The sequence below is a fragment of the Lichenostomus cassidix genome, chromosome 12 (assembly GCF_008360975.1).
Source record: "Lichenostomus cassidix isolate B80296 chromosome 12, HeHo_3.0, whole genome shotgun sequence".
Classification (NCBI taxonomy): Eukaryota; Metazoa; Chordata; class Aves; order Passeriformes; family Meliphagidae; genus Lichenostomus; species Lichenostomus cassidix.
The window spans coordinates 4,345,184-4,365,943 of NC_139493.1; the positions used below are offsets into that span (position 1 = coordinate 4,345,184).

The 20,760-nt window shown below is 43.4% G+C and overlaps 1 protein-coding gene across 10 annotated transcripts in view; it reads right to left on the reverse strand.

Annotated features, from left to right (window-relative positions):
- Window positions 1-4,182: 4,182 nt before the first annotated feature.
- The window catches only part of MITF (melanocyte inducing transcription factor), a 100,099-nt gene continuing 83,521 nt past the window's right edge, over window positions 4,183-20,760 (reverse strand). For 6 of the 10 annotated variants that reach the window (XM_085072303.1, XM_085072307.1, XM_085072308.1 and 3 more), the window contains 6 exons: window positions 20,398-20,493; window positions 14,798-14,915; window positions 12,472-12,546; window positions 11,487-11,562; window positions 10,246-10,393; window positions 4,183-8,149 (listed from right to left, as the gene is read on the reverse strand). In XM_085072303.1, coding sequence (XP_084928429.1) covers window positions 7,748-8,149; window positions 10,246-10,393; window positions 11,487-11,562; window positions 12,472-12,546; window positions 14,798-14,915; window positions 20,398-20,493 — 915 coding nt within the window. In that variant the 3' untranslated portion in view covers window positions 4,183-7,747. The remainder of the gene's footprint in view (window positions 8,150-10,245; window positions 10,394-11,486; window positions 11,563-12,471; window positions 12,547-14,797; window positions 14,916-20,397; window positions 20,494-20,760) is intronic. The other 4 variants (XM_085072304.1, XM_085072305.1, XM_085072300.1 and 1 more) reach the window with 1 other exon arrangement.

The window sequence follows — 20,760 nt, forward strand, 5'->3', positions numbered from 1 at the left end:
CACAGGATGGACCAGGCTCTGCTCAGAGGTGCCCAGCAACAGGACAAGAGGGCACAGGCAGAAACTGATGCACAGGAAGTTCCATCTGAACTTGAAGAAGAACTTCTTGGCTGTGCAGTGACCACACACTGGGACAGATTGTCCAGAGAGGCTGTGGATTCTCCTCACTGGGGACATTCCAGACCCACCTGGACACCACCCTGGGCCATGTGCTCTGGGATGGCCCTGCTTGGGCAGGCAGGTTGCACCAGAGGAGACACTGTGGTCTCTTCCAACCTGAAACCTTCTGTGACCCAACTTTTTTGGAGCATGAGAGCCCCAAGGACAGCAGCCTGAGGGGCAGAGGTGCTGAGAGCCAGGTGATGTTGTGCCCACGGTGATCACCTGGGCACACTCACAGGTGGTTTCTTTCCTCTCCAGCAGCAGTGTTGGCCATTTTCCACACCAGATAACCTAAAAATTAATGAAGCACAAGATTATCACCTGCCCAAATCAGAGTCTTTCAGCACAGTGGACACGGATGGGAACTCCCATCTACCTCTGTGGAGGAGGTACAATGCAAACACCAACTCGAGTTGCTGATTTTAAATGCCCAGAGAGAGACTCCCAGGAGACCAAAGGCATTTAGCACTCCATTTCCAGTGAAAGCCAAAGTGCAGCTTCACAGAGTCTGGGTGAGTTGAACTAAAAAGAGTCACAAAACCACACACACATTAAAAGCCCAACACCCAGGACTGATGTGTTATTGGTGACAGTGACCTGGCTGTGGGTCACCTGCCAGCCACATTGGCTTTGCCTTCAGAAGGCAGTGGTTGTGTCTGTGACAACATATCCAAGGAGCTGCAGCACAATTAGGACTGAAAAGTGAACACATGATTATTATTATTTTTTACCCTCCCTTCTGCTGTGGGTGACAGAACACAATCAGCCCCTGACGTGCTTGGTTGCTTGGTAGCAGACAGGCACATTTTTAATTATATACTAAAATATGCTAAAGAACATAAAATGGCTGCGTGACTAATATGTGTGTATCAAGAAAGGCACATGACAGCAGCAAAATTGCTTCAGTGTCTGATAAAAAGTGCCTCTGCCAGGCTTGTCATCAAAAGATCAAGGGAAAGGGGTGGAAAGTATTATTAATAAAACAGTGACTTTTTAAAATACACCTCATTGTTTAAGGTGCATTTTTTTTAATGTCTAGCATGAATTTAATTCTTTTCCATTTATTCAGCTCTGATTTAGTTCCTGCTTTTTCAAACAGAACTATTCTATTAGACCTAAAATCTCTGCTTATTCTCATATGACGCATTACTCCAAAGTGAAAAGTGGAAAGTCCCAGCTGGGTCCTTGCAGAGCAAGTTCTTCATGGATTTGTTTGAACAAAATTACTTTAGTGGTCAGAGAATAAGAAATTATTTCATTATTTACTTGTGCTGAAGTAATTTCTTTTGCAACAACCTGCCTATAAACTGCTTTTCAGCAGGGAAAAAAGAGGAGAAATATTAATAAATTTCTTTCCAACCCAAATCAGTCTATGATTCTGTGGTTCTGGAATAGATAAAGGAGTATCCACCATCGTGCCCAGTGAACAGTAGCATTCAGTGTACTCAGTGTAAAATGACAATCAGGCCAGAGGTCTTGAAGACATTAAACGATTTTGACTAAATGTATTAAAAGTGGCTAAAGAAACTGTGCTGGATACACCAGCAACTGCCCCATTCCTTGTGCAACACAGCACCTGCTCACCCCTCTGAGCCTGCCTGGGTGCAGCTGATAGCTCTGCTGTGAGTTACACACTGCATTCAGAGAAAACAATCTGCAAGGACACAACTCACCTTGGAGCAGGGTGGGTTTGCTGGCTGGAGCTGGGATAGAGTACAGGCTGGGAAGGACAAATCCCCACAAGAGTGTGCTGTTCCCACTCTTTTCATTCAAGTCTAAAGTCAACTCCTGCTCTCACAGGCAGACAGGAGGAAAGCCAGCAGGAGCAGGGAGCTCTGGAGAGGCACTGCTGAACAGCAGGAGAGCAAAGTGTTTGAGCAAGAGCAGAGTCCCTGAGCTGTGTGCCCATCCACCAAAGCCTCTTTTGAGGCAGCATCACAATATGGAGCCATGTACATCAACCCCGTGGTGACATTTATATACATCTTAAAGAACAATCGATATTTAGATGCTTTGCATATAAATATTGCATAAAAATATTTTTTATGCGCTGGCCCTTCCTGCTGACCACAGCTGCCTTCCCTTGCCTTGCACAGCTCTTGGCCAGCACTACCTCAAAGGGGTCTGTCACAGGAATATCACTTCCCTCTATGATCCCAGAGCACTCCACCTGTTAAGAGAGTCACTCCCAAAAACTGAGCTGGAAAAGCAGCAGTTTCAAGGGTGAAGCTCGGGTCACAGGAAAAGACAAGGGTGTTGCTCAGTGCACACACATCTGACCTGTGAGACAGCATCTCGTCAAGCCTCATCGATTTTAATGAGTCAGCAACACTTTTCCAAGCCATTCCCCTGCAATTTGAAGCAAGTGCATTTCAAAGGAGCTGGAACAACAGTGTAGGACAACTGTCAGTGCTGGGACCACCCCAAGAGGGGAGAGCAAAAGGAGCAGCACTGAACTCACCGAGGCAGAGCAATCAGGAGCTACTCAGCTCTCAGCTCTCCTGGGAAGGAAAGCATGACAAGGTGACATGGTGGTGGCAGTGTCCTGCTGTGCCACCACACCACCCAGCCGAGCCCTGCAGCATCCCACAACCCAGCCACGGGGCTTTCCAGCAAAACAGATCCCACCAGGCATGGTTGGACTTACTTTTAATATCCACTTTCTTACCCTGCGGAGGATTTTTCAGGCTTGTCCAAAGCAACTAGAAGGCTTCCAAGCAGAGCTGCCACCAACCCTTTAGTGACACAGAGCTATTCCCTACAGCCAATAGCCCCACGATGGGTGCTCTTCCTGCTCCTCCTGGGTTCTCCAGCCCAGCCAAAACCTTTAGGTTCTCCCACCCACAGCAAGAAATTCACTCCAAACTGAGCACAAAAAAACCCCACTAACCACCAAAAGCAAAGTCAAAACACATCTAAGAACTCCAGCTTAATATAGAAATTATATCTTAGGCTGCTGATAAATAAATTTTCTAATGCAGTCCTACTACATTTTAATACGACAATTTCTAAAGAAATTACATTGGAAAACCTGCTGGAAACACTCAAAAGCTTTTACTCAAGTATCCTCTACAAAGAGGGAGTGGGGCTGTTCTGCTGCAGTCCTAGTAGAGTCAGGCATTTTTTGTTGGGCTAGTTTTTAAACTGAGCTACTACTTTTCAGTTCAACTGAATTGGGTATTTACTACTCCTAATAGGTATCAGCTTTTCAAGACACTGGTCAAATTCAATACCTCTGTTTGTAATCAGGGCTCAAACCCCCTGGGACAGCACTCAATAACCCCCAATGCTGCTGCAGCAAGGTCCACAGAGAGCAGGAACTCAATGCTGTGAGCACAGGAAGCCAAAGGCTATTGAAAAACAAAACCAGAAAGTGATGAGAGCAACAGAGACAGGAAGAAATAATGAAGATGGGAAGACACAAGACCACAGCTAACCAGCAGAAGCCAGAAGCAGCTGTTTGTGTGTTGGGTGGGAGGTTTGGGAGGAGTGAGCAGACAGGGGATGGGGATGCTACCATGCACAGCCCGGCTGGAGAACGGGGTGAGGAGCTCCTGTGCAGGGCTGCTGGGGAGAGGCGACCTTGCAGGACTAAGTGACAGCAGGACAAAGGGGACAGCTACCCCGAGGCCCCACAGAGGTGAGCATAGGTTAGCTGGGGGCTGCAAGGGGCAGGGAGAGAGGCAAATGACAAGAGCCCATGGTAGGGGAGAAAGGCAATGACATTTTATCACATCCACCTGTTTTATTCCTTACTCTGGGCAATAAGCCCTGGGTCTTTCCAGCTTGGGGTGTATTTCACAGCCCAGGTGGGGTCTGAGCTGTAGCTTCATCCCCCTGTGTGAGCACCACACAAACACAACTGGACAGCTGTGGCGGAACCAAGGATGCCAACCAACACCAGGTCAGGGACATGGACACATCCATGGCCAAGTCACAGACATAGAAGCACTGCAGGGACTTCAAATGCACAGGAAAACAAGATCAACTCACATGGAAAACGAGTGACTTACACAGATGTATGTGAAAAACCAAATGCTTTAATCCATCTATCAAGAACAACAGTTCAAATTATTTCATTGGATACATTAATATTGATCCATAATTTACAGTGCTATGGACCATACACAAATTATTGCTGCAGTCAACAGCAGATGAATATCAACATTACAGTACCAAGCATCATAGCAAGAGGCAGTAATTAATGTCACTTTTTCAAGAAATATAGGTATTTATACTATTATCAACATCAGCTTCCCCCCCAGTGCATTTTATGTCAAACAACATAAATGTAAGTGCATTATTTTGTGCTTTGTGCTTTCCTTATGTACCTTCTTTTTGCTTTTACAGGTTGTAAGAGTTAAATATTGCTTTATAGGCCAAAAGCAGAAAGGAAGAACTCCATGGTACTCTGCATGTCCCTGCCTGTGGCATGGCTTTGGCAAAGTGAGAATTGGTCAGTTCCCCATCCACCTGCTCAGGGAAGCCACCGCTGCCCAGCGTCACACACGTCACTGTCACCAGACCGGGCAACAACTTCTGTCCATCTCACTCCACCTAGTCCATGCCAAACCCTGTGACTGCTGTCCCTGTCCTCTGCCACTGACCCCTGCAAAATGTCACAGCCACACACTCCATGATGCTCAAACAGGCAAGGACACCTCCCACGAGCACCCACTGGGGGGTCTGTGTCTCCTAGAGGTGTCCCCACTGCAGTGTCACCATGCCAAGGGTGGGCAGACTCAGGGGAGGGCTGTGACCTAAGGAAACATGGGGGGAAGAGTGAGCAGGGCATGGCCAAGTTCTGTGTTACCCCAGAAAATATAAGGTATAGGAGACCAAAAAACAGAGACTTCTGCTGAGGAATCCAGCTCGTGATGGAATGGTTGGCCTTGAATCCTAACTCACCTCCACACAGCATGGAGCCAAAAATCAGAAGTCCTGGCTGTCAGCAAGTACCAGTGGTTTCACATAAGCTTGAAAAATATTCATATACCACAGTCTAGACTTGAATTCCTGAATGCCCTGGGCAGGCACCAAACCAAAAGCCTCCTTCAATACATTCAGTGGTTCTCAGTTACTACACTCCAGCATGCACACCCTGAATTGTTGTACCAACGCTGCAGAGCTCTCCCACTTTCTGGGAAAGGGCAACACAGCCCTGTGTTACAGCTACAAGCATTTCCTACAGCCCTGATTTTCCTACCTGTCACCCCAGCCAAACAGCAGCACCAGAAGCCTATACCCCCATCCTCAACCCAGAGCTATGGCACAGTTGCCTTGCAGGGACTGGGATGTCCTGCCCCAGGACCACGGTGACCACAGCACATCCTGCAGCCTCCCCAGCCTGCCTGGGCCACAGCTTCTCTACCCTAGGAAACACACATTCCCAAAAGCTGTCTGGGGTGTTGGGGGAGAGGCATCATTACAACCCAACCCCAGCTCCTCCTTCCAAAACTACAAAAGAAAGAAAAAAAAGCCACAACCCGGTGGTTGCATCAACGCAAACACATCGCTGGCTGCTCAAGCGGGAAGGAAGGGCTGGACACAGCCACGGGAGGAGTGACACCAACACTGATCCCCAGGTTCTGCAGCCACAGCTCTGTGAGCCCCAGCCCTGTGCTGGGAGCAGTGGGACCAGGCAGGGACATCAGGAGCCCTTCCCTGGGGAGACGTCCAGAGGAAACTCCCATCGCCATCCCCGGCCACCCCCTCCTACCCAGTTCACATTTGGTTTCTGAACACTAACTGCTGAGCCCAAGGTTTCCTTGGAAAGCTGGCCAAACTGGCACTCAAGTCACCCACCGTTGCACTCATCCTATGTAATCCCCAGTGCAGCACAAAGGAGAATGGGAAGCTCTGGTTTTCTATCCGTAGGCACCATGCTACACCTCAACGCCCTGTACACCACCACCCTAAAGCTCTGTCCACGCCACACTTCAGTCAGTGCTAGTCGAGGAAGACTACAACTAGAGTTTAAGGCACTTCATTCTGAACGAGCTATGCCTGCCAGTCAGCTGTAGGCTGCCGTGGAGAATTCCATTCCCTCCATCTAGCTCGGAACACCACATGTCACCTCCGTGCAACACCTAGGCTGGATATAATACAAGGAAAACTACCGTTATTGCATAGGACTACACTTGAGTAGATAATGCACCGAACTACTTTTACAACATGGTTGCATGTTAAAAATTAATAACATTGTTATCAAGTAACAGTTATTTGCAGATACAGTAATTTACTTTTTTTTTTGTTGTTTTTTTTGTTTTTCTCTTACGTCAGCCCCAGTGCTGAAATAGAACACAAATTGCTCTAACGGGTATATTAACTACATAGTTATGTTTCCAAGCATATTACTACTTTTTTTTTCTGTATCACTAAAAATAAATATGTAAGTTCAGTTTCTCTACAGAGTTGTTTTATTACCTAATCTAAATTTTTACTCTACCTTAAATGCGTTTAAAAACATTTTCAAAGTGAGACTGTAATATACAAAATATTCTCAAAATCTCTCTTAAAACACAGAACCCTGCATAAAAGCTTCCTTTCAAGTGTTTACAAAGAACGCAGAAAACTTCCAATGAGTTTTAAAAATGTCAAAAAATCGCTGCAATATTAAGAGGCAAAAATCTTACAAATGAAATACAAATAAATTTAAAACAAAAAGTTGAGGATAACTAAGGAATCCATGCAAATCAAAAGAAACTGTACAATGCAATTTAAAAAAAAAATAAAGCCAATTAGATATGTACAACATAATGTGCCCAGCTGATAATATGCATAATTTTTTTTTGTCCAAAGAGTGTATCCCAACTTACAGTGCTCCTGCTTGGTTTGCAGTCGGCAAAGCCATCCACGTGTGTCACAAAACAAAATGAAAATTTAAGAGGAAAAACTTGAACCATGATCAAAAGGAAAACCCAAATCAGCTCAGAGTAAAATGAAACACTCTGAGACACTCACATCTCCCTGTGGTTTCAGCAACAGCATTTTATATCACAATCAACACAATCAGGATGTCTTAACACTTGGGTTTAGTTTGTTTTCTGAGTAAAGTCGGGTGGGTATTTTCCCTAAACACTTGTCATGTAAGACCAACATTTGAGGGACACTGTATCTTTAAGGCAGCACTATTCAATTAATACAATTACAAATTGGACTTTTTGTTGTTGTTGTTGTTTCTTTACATTCTTTAACTTTACATTTTGTTTCCAAGTAAATAGGTTGCATTTACAATCCTACGACTGTCCCCCTCCCCCCCCCAGTAGAAACAGACTCTTCATCTGTAATTCTATTGCTTTGAGTAGATTTGACCAGTCCAAAGTTCTTGGCGAATCCAGTTCACAGATTCTGTACATATGCTGTACAATATTTTGGAGGCATTGGTAGTTTTTAAAATAGAATATACAAGTTTCTTCACAAAAATTCTAAAAAAAATCCTATATATATAATATATACACACACGCACACACACTGATGAAGCACAAGGGGAAAAAAAAAAAATCAAAAAAATTCTACAAAAGGTAAATTATTTCATCTACTGATCAAGAACCAAAGCAGTTTCTGAAAGGTGTGCCAACAGATGCTAACAAGCATGGTCAGTGTCCTCCATGCTCACGCTGCTCCGCCTGCTACTCGTCTTTGATGCCCCAGGAGACACGGAGGAGAGTAGTGGGTCAGTTACTCCCACGGGGGAGAGGGTATCGTCCATCAGGATATCTTCCAGTTTGGATCCCATTTTGGCAGGGACACTGTAAGTGCCAGCTGGCTCAGTCACGTTTCCCAGGTTGTCACTGAAGGTGATGGTGCCGTCAGTGAGGTCCAGCGTGGTGGTGCAGGACAGGTCTGTGTGGTGTGGCATCATGTCTTGGGTGCAGTTGTCCAGCACAGGCTCCTGTTTGATGACCCTGTTGACCATGTCAGGGGAGCAAAGGCCTGTAGATGGGACAAGGGACAGTCCATGTGCCCGGGCTTGCATCTCAAGTTCCTGCGAGGGAAAATAAGGGGCAAATTAAGAGAAAACCTGAAAGTAAAATCTGTCATCTTACGCTCATCTTGCGGCTTGCAGTTTCCTCCTCCTGCACACAGTTCCTCCCCTCCCCATAGTGACAAGTGCTTGCACCTTGCACACTCCAGCCCTGCAGATTTGCACCTGAACATCAGTGTCTTGAAGAGGTGAGTGAGCACCACCCCACACAGACCCTTCACACTCCTCCTCAGCACCTACACCAGAGCCAAGAGCAGCACCCTGCAGCACAGACGTGTTTCCCCTCAGGCTTCTTCTCAAACCAGTGCCAGGAGAGGCAAGTTTAGCATCAGGTAGGGTGAGGAAAACATTTAAAAATAGGGGGAAAAAATGAAATAGCAGAAGCATGTGTTTAGTACTTTTTAAAAAGTCATATGTGAAGGCACAGCATGTCTATGTGATCCTTGTCAATCCCTGCTGAAACACTGGAGGGGACATTTCTCATCTACAAGTCTGGTAGAGCTGCAAGAGGTCAATCAAAACTGTGCTGAAAAAATCACAAGGAAGTCACAGGAAGGCTTCAGACTTCACACAGAGCCAGGATTCTTCAAATCTCCCTGGAAAGTTTAAATCCCACCTTCACATTTAATCATACAGATGCACTTGACTGCAGACACATAATAGAAGAATTCACTTAAATGCCCTCTCACAAATACATCAGTAAAAGACGTTTTGCTTCTACTTCTGCATTGTATTAGGCAATCACAATCACTGTTGTAATTGTGCTGTTTCTGGATATTCCTGATTAATAGCCTTTCCCATCATTTTCAGGCTAAGACAACAAGCTTTTAAGGGCACACTAAGATCAGAGAAGGTGGAATGAACAAGCACTTCTTCCATCAGCTAATAAGCCAGAATCAAGAGCCCCTTACTCCATGCTTAATCAGACTCAACACAAAAAGGGAAAATACACACTTGAGGTTATTTGCTGCCAGATGGATTGCCCATTATTCTAGGGTCTGGGTTTTAGTGTATTATTTTGATTGAAGGAGCCAGAGCAGATGGATAACACAAAGCACGATGAAAGATGTTTAAAAAGCGCTCTCACTTAGCTTTGAGACACCACTGCTTGGTGTCGCTCTGCAAAAGGGCTGTGTGTTTTTATCATCTCATTCTAGCAGCAGATTGCTCAACCAAGTACAAAAACTGCGCTGAGGCTCAGCCCAGCCTGTTCTATTTTAAAGCTGTTTACTTCCACACTTGACTCTCAGGTATTTGCAGCTTCATTATCTCCTTGGTGGATTAGCTGGGCTGTTGAGGGGTCCTGGCAGGCTGCAGCTGCATGCAGAGCTCAGCTGTTCATACTGCAGGGGAGCAGCAACACGAGGATATCTGAGATATCACTGTCTCCACACTAGGTGTTCTTATACCCAATTCTGGTACACTTCTTTAATTACCCTTCTGTAGAGAGGAGTGGCTATCCAGAAAAAAAAACCTGTGTAGGCTTCAAGGAAAAGTTTTTCTCTCCAGCTTGAGGTGAAGGCAAATGAATTGGTTAGAGAAATGGAGTTTTCACCCTTAAATCTGTGCAGTTCAGAACACTGGGAACCTGGGTGAATCCAACAAGGCAACAACCCACAGAGAAAACATATTCATGCCACCTACTGCTTTTCAGTGCTGAGGAGAACTGTTGTACAGTCCTACAGACTTCAAGGAGCAGGGAACACTCCCAAACAGCTGAACTTAATTTCGTGACTACCAACAAATGCATGGATACATGAAGTCCCAATTCCTCAGGCCTGGCAAACAGAGGAATGTATTACCATATAAATCTTTTCAATGGTGTGGTTTGGAACTAGCACTGGCCATGGTAGAACAAAACCAGACCACTCACAAGCGCTTTTGCTAGAATGTTAAAATTCTATTTTACTTTTTTTTTTTTTAACCTAAGGTATCTTTGGCTTTTCCTGGAAATTTCTCTGCAAGCATCTCAGCCCTGGCCACCGTTCATTTAAACTCTGTCTCCTCCTAACCCACAACCCCCACAAGTCACCACTGTTTGCAATCCCACGCTGCATTTCCATCCCAGAGCGTTTGCAGCTCGTTTCTCAGCAAACCTGTATTCTGAGCAGCAGGTGCCTGTTTGCATGCTCCAGCTTCTTCTGCCTGTTCTCCAGCTCCTTGGTGCGCTGCTGCTCCCTCTGCAGCTTGCGGATGTAATCCACCGACGCCTTCAGAATCGTCCCCTTGTTCCAGCGCATGTCCCTTTGGGATCAGCACAGAGGGACAGGGTAAGGCTCTGTGTCATAGCTCCCTTCATACCTGCAGCTGTGATTACACCTTATTCAGACCTAATCCAGCTACTGTTTATGGGTGCAGAAGGCGTTTGCAGTGCACTAGAGGGGGCTGAAGTACAGCCCTTGGGAAGCACGTTGCTTTCAGAGAGAGAGGCTGCTGCATCACTGTCTCCTCACATCCTCTTACTTTCTCTAAATAAGCAAAAAATATCTTACTGCAGGCTGTCAGAGGAAAGATCCACCTGTCCTGTAGGTTGATGATGAGAGATATTGTCCTGCTGGCCTTGAAGGAGGCTGCAGAGCCACTCTGCAGAGTAGCTGTGAAGTTGCTCCACGAGCAACTGCCTTAAAATACTGGAAAATCTCCCCAGAAGCATCACAGGGCATTGATTCAGATTTAAGATTAGATTCAGACTGGACTTTCAAACTCTTTGCTACTGAATCAGCATTGGGAAAGTGTAAATACAAGCTAAAAGCAGTAAAATCATTGTAGAATTATCGTAAAGAACATCTGGGAAATCACAACAAACACTGGCAAATTATCAGTGAACAGGGCACACAGTTATGCTCTTTATTTTCCATCTTTTTTGCCCTTGGAGGGAAGGGGAATGTGACGGCTTCCCAGATAAACTGCCCTCCGTTTTCACTGAAAGAGGGACCAGTTCTGCCTTGTCAAGCTGTAACATCTGATTAATTAAAAGGATCATTTAGCAAGACATGCAACCAATTAAGCAGCCAGGCCAGTATAGGTTTCCCATCCTCACAACTCTGCGTCTGGTAAGGCACTCAGTCACTCCCAGCACCAACCCCAGCTTTGTGACAAAAATCATCCAATTAATATAAACACAAGCAGGTTCCAAAAGGGGAAAAATGAACCCCCAAAAAAATCTTAAAAAAACATAATGGAACTTTCAAGCATTTCTGCAGTCACAGAGTGCTAAGAGCAAGAAAAAAAATATAGGGTTGGGTTTTTTTGGCTTTTTTTATTAAAGTTCTTGTTCTCCCCTAGGATTTTTTTTACCTCCTCCCTCCCACAGTCTCCCTGGGCACATTATACTTACGGGTCATTTGACTTGGGTATCAAGGTGCCCAGCTCTTTTATACGATCATTAATATTAAATCTTCTTCTTCGTTCAACTTTAGGAAAAACAGCACAAACGTTACAAGTAATATTCACACTTAATTACAACTTGTTAAGTGCTTCATCAAAGATTTCTTTAAGCACCATTGAAATGTTCGCCTGAAGCTTAAAATCTAGTGATAATTAATTCTGCTCTCCTACACATGGACACACTAAGACAGAAGTTCTGTCTATACAGTAAATTTTGGGACTGCTGAAGTCACAGAATTTAACTGACTAAAAATCAGAATGACTGAGAAGCAAATATTTTTCTAGGGAGAAGCATCAGGGGCAAAATCAGAGATAAATATTTGGATGCTCAAGGAAATCCCAAGACAGAAAATGGGACAAAAGGCACAGTCTCTTTTTTAAAGTACTCTTCCATGTGCAACACTTTGAGGATCCAAAAGTTTAATTCAAACACCAATTTTCCTGCATTACCTTTTCATGCTATGGAAAAGGCTTCTGAGTGACTCAAGGCATGAAACAGTTCCTTTTTTCTACTACTATAATGTATAAAATGATAAGTTATGGATCCTTTAAGTCATAAGATGCTCATTATTTTAAAATGCTTTTTTTTTCAACTTGGAAATTTGAGTTCCCTACAAAAATGAAATCTATAAAATTGCTGCACTGACAATAGTGTCAGACATTGGGTCAGACATTGCTCCCAGCAATTCCATTGATAACCATTCGTACACTTGGTTTATTGAAAAAAAACAAAAATAGAGTTAAAATTCAGTAGTAGATTTAAGCACACATTTCCCAAGAATTTGGGACATTTGATCTATGGGCGTAACACAATGATCTAGTGCTTTATATACTACATACAGTACTTCATTCAGGTTTAAAACGTTAGTATTTGAGCACTTCATGCCCAAAATCATTCCACGAAGTGATGCAAAATGCAAGGAACCAACACTTACTCAAGTTGTGATTGTCTTTCTTTTGCCTCTCCTTAGCCAACGCTCTCGCTTCCGACTCTGTAGGAAAAATACATGCTGTGCATGTGAATGAAGTAATTAGAATTAAAATAATTCAGTCACAACCTTTCAGTCTGTGAAATATGTGCACAGGAAGTCTGATGGGTATTTGTCACACCGATTATTACCCCCATTCCAAGGAGCAAGAAGGGCTTGTGGATCCCAAAACACAATGCTGGGAACTGAGCTTCACCTCTGCACCTGTGCAGCATCTCTTCCCACACGTCCCAGAGTGACTTCCACCTTGGGAATGTTTCCCACGGATGCCCTGACTCAGCAAGGTATTTGAGGACAGCAAGCTGCTGAAATCCAGCACACCTTCTGCTACGTGAGCACACGAGCTGAACCAGAGGAGCAGCGTGTTTATGGCATTGCTGCCTGCTCAGGATGTGACACAGGCACGAGTCACAGGCTCTGCTCACCCAAATTAAGGCTGCATCCTTCTGAGGCACGTGCACACCTGTCAGAACAACACTCGAGGGATAGCTTAAGTGACCTGCTAAAAATAGTGTATTTTCCAGCTACGCTAACTGCTCCTGTTATAGGGGAAAAAAAAAAAAAAGGTGAAAAAATTCAACACCTTTCTTAGCTATAAAATTGGAAAACAATGGTTCTTGCTTCGGGAAGAGCAAAAAGGAAAGTAATGGCAGCCATGCTGCACTGAATATGTCCCCTCAACTCAGAACTGCTCTTCATCTTGCTCCACATATTCATTACTTTTTATTTATTATTACACGATTAATGCTATTATGTTCTACAATAATAATATAATTAACTTCATCATGCAGTAGTTTGGGCAACAGCGCAAATAAATTTCTTCCTTTCAGTTTTCATTTGATCTTAAGTTTCTCAAAGGATTTTAAGTGTTTTATCTTTGCTCTACCCCTTTTCTATTTTGATGTATTGAGGACTTCCATAAGACCAGTTCACTCACAACCTCCCCTCTCTTTCTGCCTTCTTGGCCTGAAGTCTCACACAACCACCTGCAGCAAATCCACCACACAGCCAAGCTGGGTTGAGTTTGCAGTCTACAGCCCTTGGAATTTTCTATACTTGGGACAATGAAACTGCCTGTAATGCAGGACTTTTGAGTAGCTCTCCTCCCTTCCCATCCTCCTCTTACAGAGTTCCATCTCTGTACAAACTTTGCTTTTTCTAGCAGCCACAAATCATTGTGTGCTCTCTGTGTCTTCTTTTGGTGCTGAGCTCAAATTCTGTGCAGTCCCACAAATGCAAATATCCGCTGGCTCAGAGAAGTGGCATTTCCTCCTGGCCTATTAAAACTGCTCTGCTTAAACTAATTCCTGCCCAGAACCTGCTTTGCAACTGAGTCAGCCTGTGAGTTTTCCCAACAGAAGCCCAGAAAGATGACAGACAAGAAAGAAACCAGACCCCTACACCCTACTGCACAGGCAGTGACTCTTTGTTGGGCTTAAGAACAGGCATTTCTGGGCATTCATATGATTTTTTTCATTGGTTCTAGAGTGGATCTCCATTTGTTCAGCCTACAGACAACCTTTCCTTGTGTATGTACCCTGTGTATGGTTATATTCTTTCAAGTGAGCAGAAATAAAACATGCCTGAGAATACGAAACTTACTATTTGCTCCAAACTATCTCACTTCTGTACATATGTGCTTGAGAGAGAGAAGCTTTTAGTGTCCCACTCTCCTGCCCCTGCCTCCCACAGCTTGCTCAGAGCATTGCTGCAGGAACTGGCATAAAAAATTTAAGGAACACTTCATTTTCATCTTAATTTAGTGATGCATATTCACAGAATCATAGAATGGCTTGGGTAGGAAGAGACCATAAAGATCATCGAATTCCAACCCCCTGAGTACCTAATTTTGTATTTTCAAGGATCTGCATGTCCAGATTTCACATTATAACAGGTTATTTGTTCATTACTGCCCTCCCCTACTGAAACAAAGCCCCAGTGTATATCACTCCTTGAAATTAATCCCACAGAGACTCTAGATGTGAAGTTGTTAAAGTTTGGTGTTGACAGAGCAAACAGTAAGCCCAAACTAGAAAACAGCTCTGGAAGAGATGCATGGAATCTTCCTGAACACATAATTTTCAAGGTGCAGGTGTGACTGTAACAATTAAAGTCTTTATCTGAAGTTGTGGCAGTGAACACACACATGAACACAGGCTAAAAGTAACTATTCATCCGTATGTTCTTCCTCATGACAGAAATTATGACCAGTATCACCTGAATTCAAAACAATTACACTATTACTCCAAGGTGGTATTTTAGATGTATTTACCTGTGAGCTCCCTTTTTATATTAGGAAGGTTAGCTGGACATGAGTTGCTGATGTTTAGTCCTGGAGGAGGCATGCTTTGGTTGCCATAAAGGTCAATCAAATTGCCAGACACAGGCAACTGGAAAAGATAAACAAGGAAAAGGATCATTTGGTTTGCCTTTATGAATGCCTTAGTACAGAAGAACAGAGTCAGGATCTGCTAAGAGATCTGTGCTCTTTTCCATGTGCAAACAGTGTGCAAGAAGGTCAGCAAAATTCACGGATATGCATGGGCATGAGGGGTAAAATATCTACACAGGGAAAATTCTGTTCTCCCTCCTCAAAAACATGCAGACTTAAAATATTAAGAGGTAATAGAAGAGGTAAAATGCTGATGATATTGCTGCATTGTTGCTCCTTATTTTTCACTAAAACTATTCTATCTATATCCCCAAAACTTCTCTCATTTCTGAAAGAGCCTACAGAACTCTCCCAGAGAAACTCCCCCTTTTCCAGGGATACGTGAGTGGAAGTACTTTGCAAGTTGTCACATGCTGGAGGAAGAACACTGTATTAATTAATCACATTTTTCATGTGATTTGAAAGCTACCTACACAGAAAACATTTCAGTTTACTTTGTTTTTTGCCTTACATAACAAGAATGTGCACCAGTAGGAGGATGATTATTTTTACAGTAAGTTTTCTCAATTACCTGTTCACTCTGCTGTGTTTATTTAGGTATTTAAGCAAGTAGATTTATACAGAAATAGGACAGTATTTCAACAAGACCTATCACAGCTATCCCATTATATTGAAACATATTTCAAGAAGCTTACAATTATCCTGAGTGGATTATTTTACCCATCTCTTATTTGTTTTTGAAAAGACAGGCATAAAACATCCTGATATCTTATCTGAGTGGCAACACTTCTTATCACTGCTGCAAAGAAAACCAATCCCTCCAAGACACTGATCCTGCAGAGATTACAGTAAGTATTAGCTTTACACCCATGTAAATAATGCTGGTGAATACAATGCACTGAGTCACAGCCAGGATTATTAAACTCCTACTGATGGGCTTTGCCAGACTGGGACCTAAGAAAATTTCTCTGCCATATGGAAGCAGATGAAATAGAAGTTGATATGTAAAGTACCACCAGCTAGAAGCCATGCTGATACTTGTTGAGAACAGACAGTGGCCAACAACAAAACCAAAATCCCCTGACTCAATCTTTAAAAGACAAAGGAAAGAACATAACTGAATTCTCACTAAGAGTCAGCCTTATTAAAAAGAAAGGAGCATCTAATAATGCTGCTCAGGTCACAGCTGTCCTGGTTGAGACCTGCCCACATCATTATCAGGGTGACCACTCAATTTCACTGCTCTACAAGGGTGACCTTTTGTCTCTTTGGGTGCCCCAAACACATCCCTGATACTGGCACAGTGAGAGCATCACAGCCTTCTGACTTGGATATGCTCATCCTATTCATGCTCCTAAGCATGGGGAGAGCACAAAGACCTTGTTTGTAGACCAAGAACTTTAAGTTCTTAACCAGACATGTGAAATCTAATTAGGAATTTTAGGGAATTGAGAAAAAAAAAAAAACTATTTTTTGTCAGAAAACCAGAAACTGGCATCTCAAAGCCTAAGTAAAACAGCCAGGTTGTTTTATGTGGAGAGCATTTAAAGTGACTGAGCTGCTTTTCTTACTGCAAGATGGACCCTGATTTTTAACAATAATTTGTGATTGCTTTTTTTCCCCCCAAAGGTGTCAAACACTGTGCCAGATTTCCACGTCAACAAACAGGACCAGAGTGAGCAATGAGCACAAAAGGGACAGAGAAGGCAGGCAGACACTGCTGAATGTGCACATGTGCATGGCTGCTGAAGGCTGTACACAGGAATGCTTATCAGGGGAATTCACACCAGGGGAGATGCTAACAGTCTCCACTTAAATCACTGATCCATGAGCAAAGCGACTGATCAGCTTCTTTCTTTGTTCCCCAGCATCCAAACTCTGCAGGTCAAAGCTTCAGTTGTAACATTTTCCTACACATGGTCTATGCTCAGTGCGATTCTCTGAGAGGCCTCTTCTCCTGGATGGCTGCAAGTCACATCTTGGGATTAATTTATATTAATTCCTTTCAAATGTAAACATAAAATACATGCAACACTCTGGGTCACCTCTCATAAAATACCTCCAGTTAAAGGTAAATTAAAATCAAGGCACATCCTCACTTCACAATTATCTAACAGTTCCCAGAGGAATAACATCAGCTGACTGAGATAAAACCAATAATCATTAGTGCAGGGTTTAGGGAACTGGGAAAGGGGAGAGGATCCCTGTGCTGAGGGCATTGGCTTGAGATGGACAAGACAGCAGTGTGGTGAGCACATAAAAGCAGCCACCAGGCTTAAATGGGGCAAAAAAATAAACCAAAAGGGGTTTGCTATGTGCCCATTGCAGTGACACCTGGGCATTTATTTCAAATGCTTCTTATTGGAAGAAACTGGAAAAAAATTGCACATTGTTTGCAAACATTTCAGCTCTAAGACAGTCGAGCTTTTCAGCACCATCCTCGAGTACAAGATGGGAAAACATCAAAACTTCCACAGCCATTTCATAGGGAAGATGGAGTCTCAAACTTTGAGGAAGATACGGAATTTTCTGGAGCTAAGGAAGCTCCTTCCCTGTCTTCTCCAAATTCTAGCATGTTTTCAACCTAAATATGGTTTTCCTTACAGCTTTCTTAGCTATTTCTGGCTAAGAAAAAAATTTAAGTACAGCATCAGCCAGATCATCCACCTTGACTCTTCCAAAAAGTAAATGAAGGAAGAGTGGCTTATGCCAGGCTTAGCAAGTTATCTTCATTGAAACAGCATGGTTGAAAATGCTTTCACTTGTGAGATTTCATATTTCAAGGTCTTGGCATCACAAATTGCACAAACACACCAAGTAAAAAAAATTTCAATCTTCCTATCACTTTGCATATGCTTCTTTTTTTTTCTAATAATGGCTTTTATATAACAGAAATTTGAAATATGGTAATTATGACTGCAGATTCATCATAGTGTACATTCATGGGAGTCTGAGGCTTTCATTTCTCCTCCACTACTCCAACAAAACAAGCACCCACATTCTGTCTAAAATCACTGAGACATCAGCTGTGTGATCAACAAGGCTGTTTCTAAGGTACACACTGGAATGGATTCTGCATCCCAGCTTGTGCAGCCCACAATGGATTGTGATGTTCCCTGACCTACAAGCTCAGCAGCAGTCCCTGCAACAAAACTCCTCTGCTGTGGAGTTTAAATTCCACAAGAAAGCCACATTTAAAAGTGGAGCTGCACCTATGCACAGAGCTTTCCATGCCAGGCTCTGGCTAGAGTTGATTAGTTGGATGAATTAATTGTCATCTGCACAAGAGCACTTTGCACAGTACTCATTAATTCAATTACCAGGTCACATCTAGGCAGAAAACCTTCTCCATAAACTAGTGACCATTTTGTGATGGTTTCCACCAAACACCAAAGCTGACAAACACTCCCACAAGCAGTTCATTGCAATGGGCATTTTCAATTCAAGGTACTTGGAAACTCCCTTAGCTTGCTCTGCACAGAAATCTCTGATTTTGCTTATCAATTAAGTACTGTTACCAACTGTAACAAACTGGTCCTTTTGTTCTTTGTTGGTTATGGAACAACAACTGCCTTTGTCACAGTCTCAGCACAGCTATTTATAGGTTGTGTCTCTTCAGAGACCATATCCTCTCTTCATTTCTCCCACCTCGACTTAGCTCAGTCTGTAGGCATTAATTCCTTATTAATAAAATGTTGTGGGCTTTAAGAGCGAAGTCCTGCCCCAACAGAAAAGTGTCTGGTTCATTTTTTTCCCTAAACTAATTGTTGACAAACCTGGTTCAATTTCCATCTCTTCAGGGTTGGGATCAGGTTGATTCAGAGACTAAAATATGCTTTTTCCCTCAAGTTATTTAAATGTATTAGTAAAGTCTTAATTTCACTGTTTGATATCCTTGTTTTTCAGACTTTGTCACAAAGAGTGGGAAAATTCTGAAATCCACAGTACATATGGATCAGGCAGCCTTTAGAAGGCTTCTTGCCATGCAGCAAGCACAGGAGGGATGCAGCCAAGCACAGGAGGGATGCAGACTACTCTGAACTCTGACTACAGGGACTCCTTGCACCAAAATAGTGCAGAATACCATTCTGTCCCTCTCTGGAAGCACAGAGCCACTGCTGGGGTCCCTGTGAAATGGGAAAAGAAGAAAAGTATGAAGATATCCAAGGCCCTTCTCAATTAATGGGTCCTAATCCAGTGGAACTTCAGAGAAAGGACTCCAGAAAAACGTCATCCCTCAATTTAAAAAAAACCAAAACCTATGTAAAATAGATGAACTTTCTGAAAGCTATCTTTTGACAGTTTCTTGAGGTTTTCTCTCAAATTCCAGGACAGCTGCACTTTGCAAGTCATCCTAGATTAAAGGGAAATTTATTCTCTCCAGCAGGACTGTGCAGCTATTTCCCTGTGTACTCAAAGGGCACTATTTAGAAAGGGAAGCTGGTGGGATGCTTCCTGCGTCATCCACCACGTCTCTGAGAGGGCTGTGGGAATCTGTGGGAGCACAGGACTGGGTTAACATGACATCAGACAGCTACTGTCAGCAAATGTAAACCTATGCCACAAAATCAGTGCTCTGTGGTAAGCTGTAAATTTTGGCACTAGATGAAACAGAAACAGACGCCAGCACTGGCAGACATCTACTCAGCCAGATCTAACAGCACTTAAGCCTAAGGCAAAAAATTCACTGGAGCTACCCTCCACAGAAGATCAAAATCAGATTATGCCAGAAGTATGATTATATTAATTCTCAAAGCAATGTGAACCAAACCAAAAGAGCCACTTGGAGGAAACCTGTGCCTTCCCTCAGCTCTTTCTGCACCTCTGTGTTCTTGGCTTTTATCACAGGCTTCCCACGTCCCCTGCCTTGTTCAGTTTTCAACCTTCTTTATTCCCTCCCCTTTTGTTTGTTTTGAAGATTGCTTTTTTAATTTTTTTTTCTCCTGCTAAGCTCTGTAACATCTTTGCTGTTGTCTAGCTGGGGACTTCTCCCCAGTTGAAATCAGGCTGGGCTAAAGCTGTGATATTAGAGATAACAAAGTGTCTCTGGACAGGGATGCTAACACATGGCATACGATTTCTTACTTTAATATGACAACATTCAGGAACCTGGGATGCCAGAGGTTCCTTCTTTTCTAAAGCCAAGTACAAAGTCCATGGCAATCTTTAGTATCATTGGGAATGAGGTACTCCTGGCAGCACAGTTTCCTCCTCTGTTGCAATCCTCTCACCACTAACGTGGAAATAAGAAAAGCAAAATTGTCCTTTGTATTCTCTCACCCTGACTCCAGCTTGTATTTTTAAATTCATATTTTTCACTACAACTGTATTACCCTAAGCTCTTCAAAGGAAAACTAATTACACTCTTTGGAACAATGCAGTAACTACTTAATTGCAAGGAAGAAAAGTCCTGCTGCAGTTTTGCTTCCTGTCAAGGAAAGACATTTAAGAGGGAAACCAGAAGGAAAGGACTGTTGTACCGTATTTGCCATTTGCAGGGCTGGGTCCACCAAGCCAAGGATTTCTTCATTATAACTGGACTCCAAGCTAATGATGTCATCAATCACATCATCCATCTGCAGCAGAAAAGGTGGACAAAGACAAACAGAACAGTTATCAGAATCACTGGGATCCAGGAGCCTGCAAAGCCCTGCAGCCACACTGCAGAGGTGCCACTGTGCAATCCCTCAGCCATGACTCCTGCTATCCAGGCAGGACACTGGGGTCATGGCAGAGCTGAGATTCATGCTGTAATCCCCTCCTCCCTGCAGCAGCTACCCTGCAATTCCTGCCCACGGACACTCTTCTCCTCCCAGCCACAGCGGAGGAAGAGGCTGCCCGTG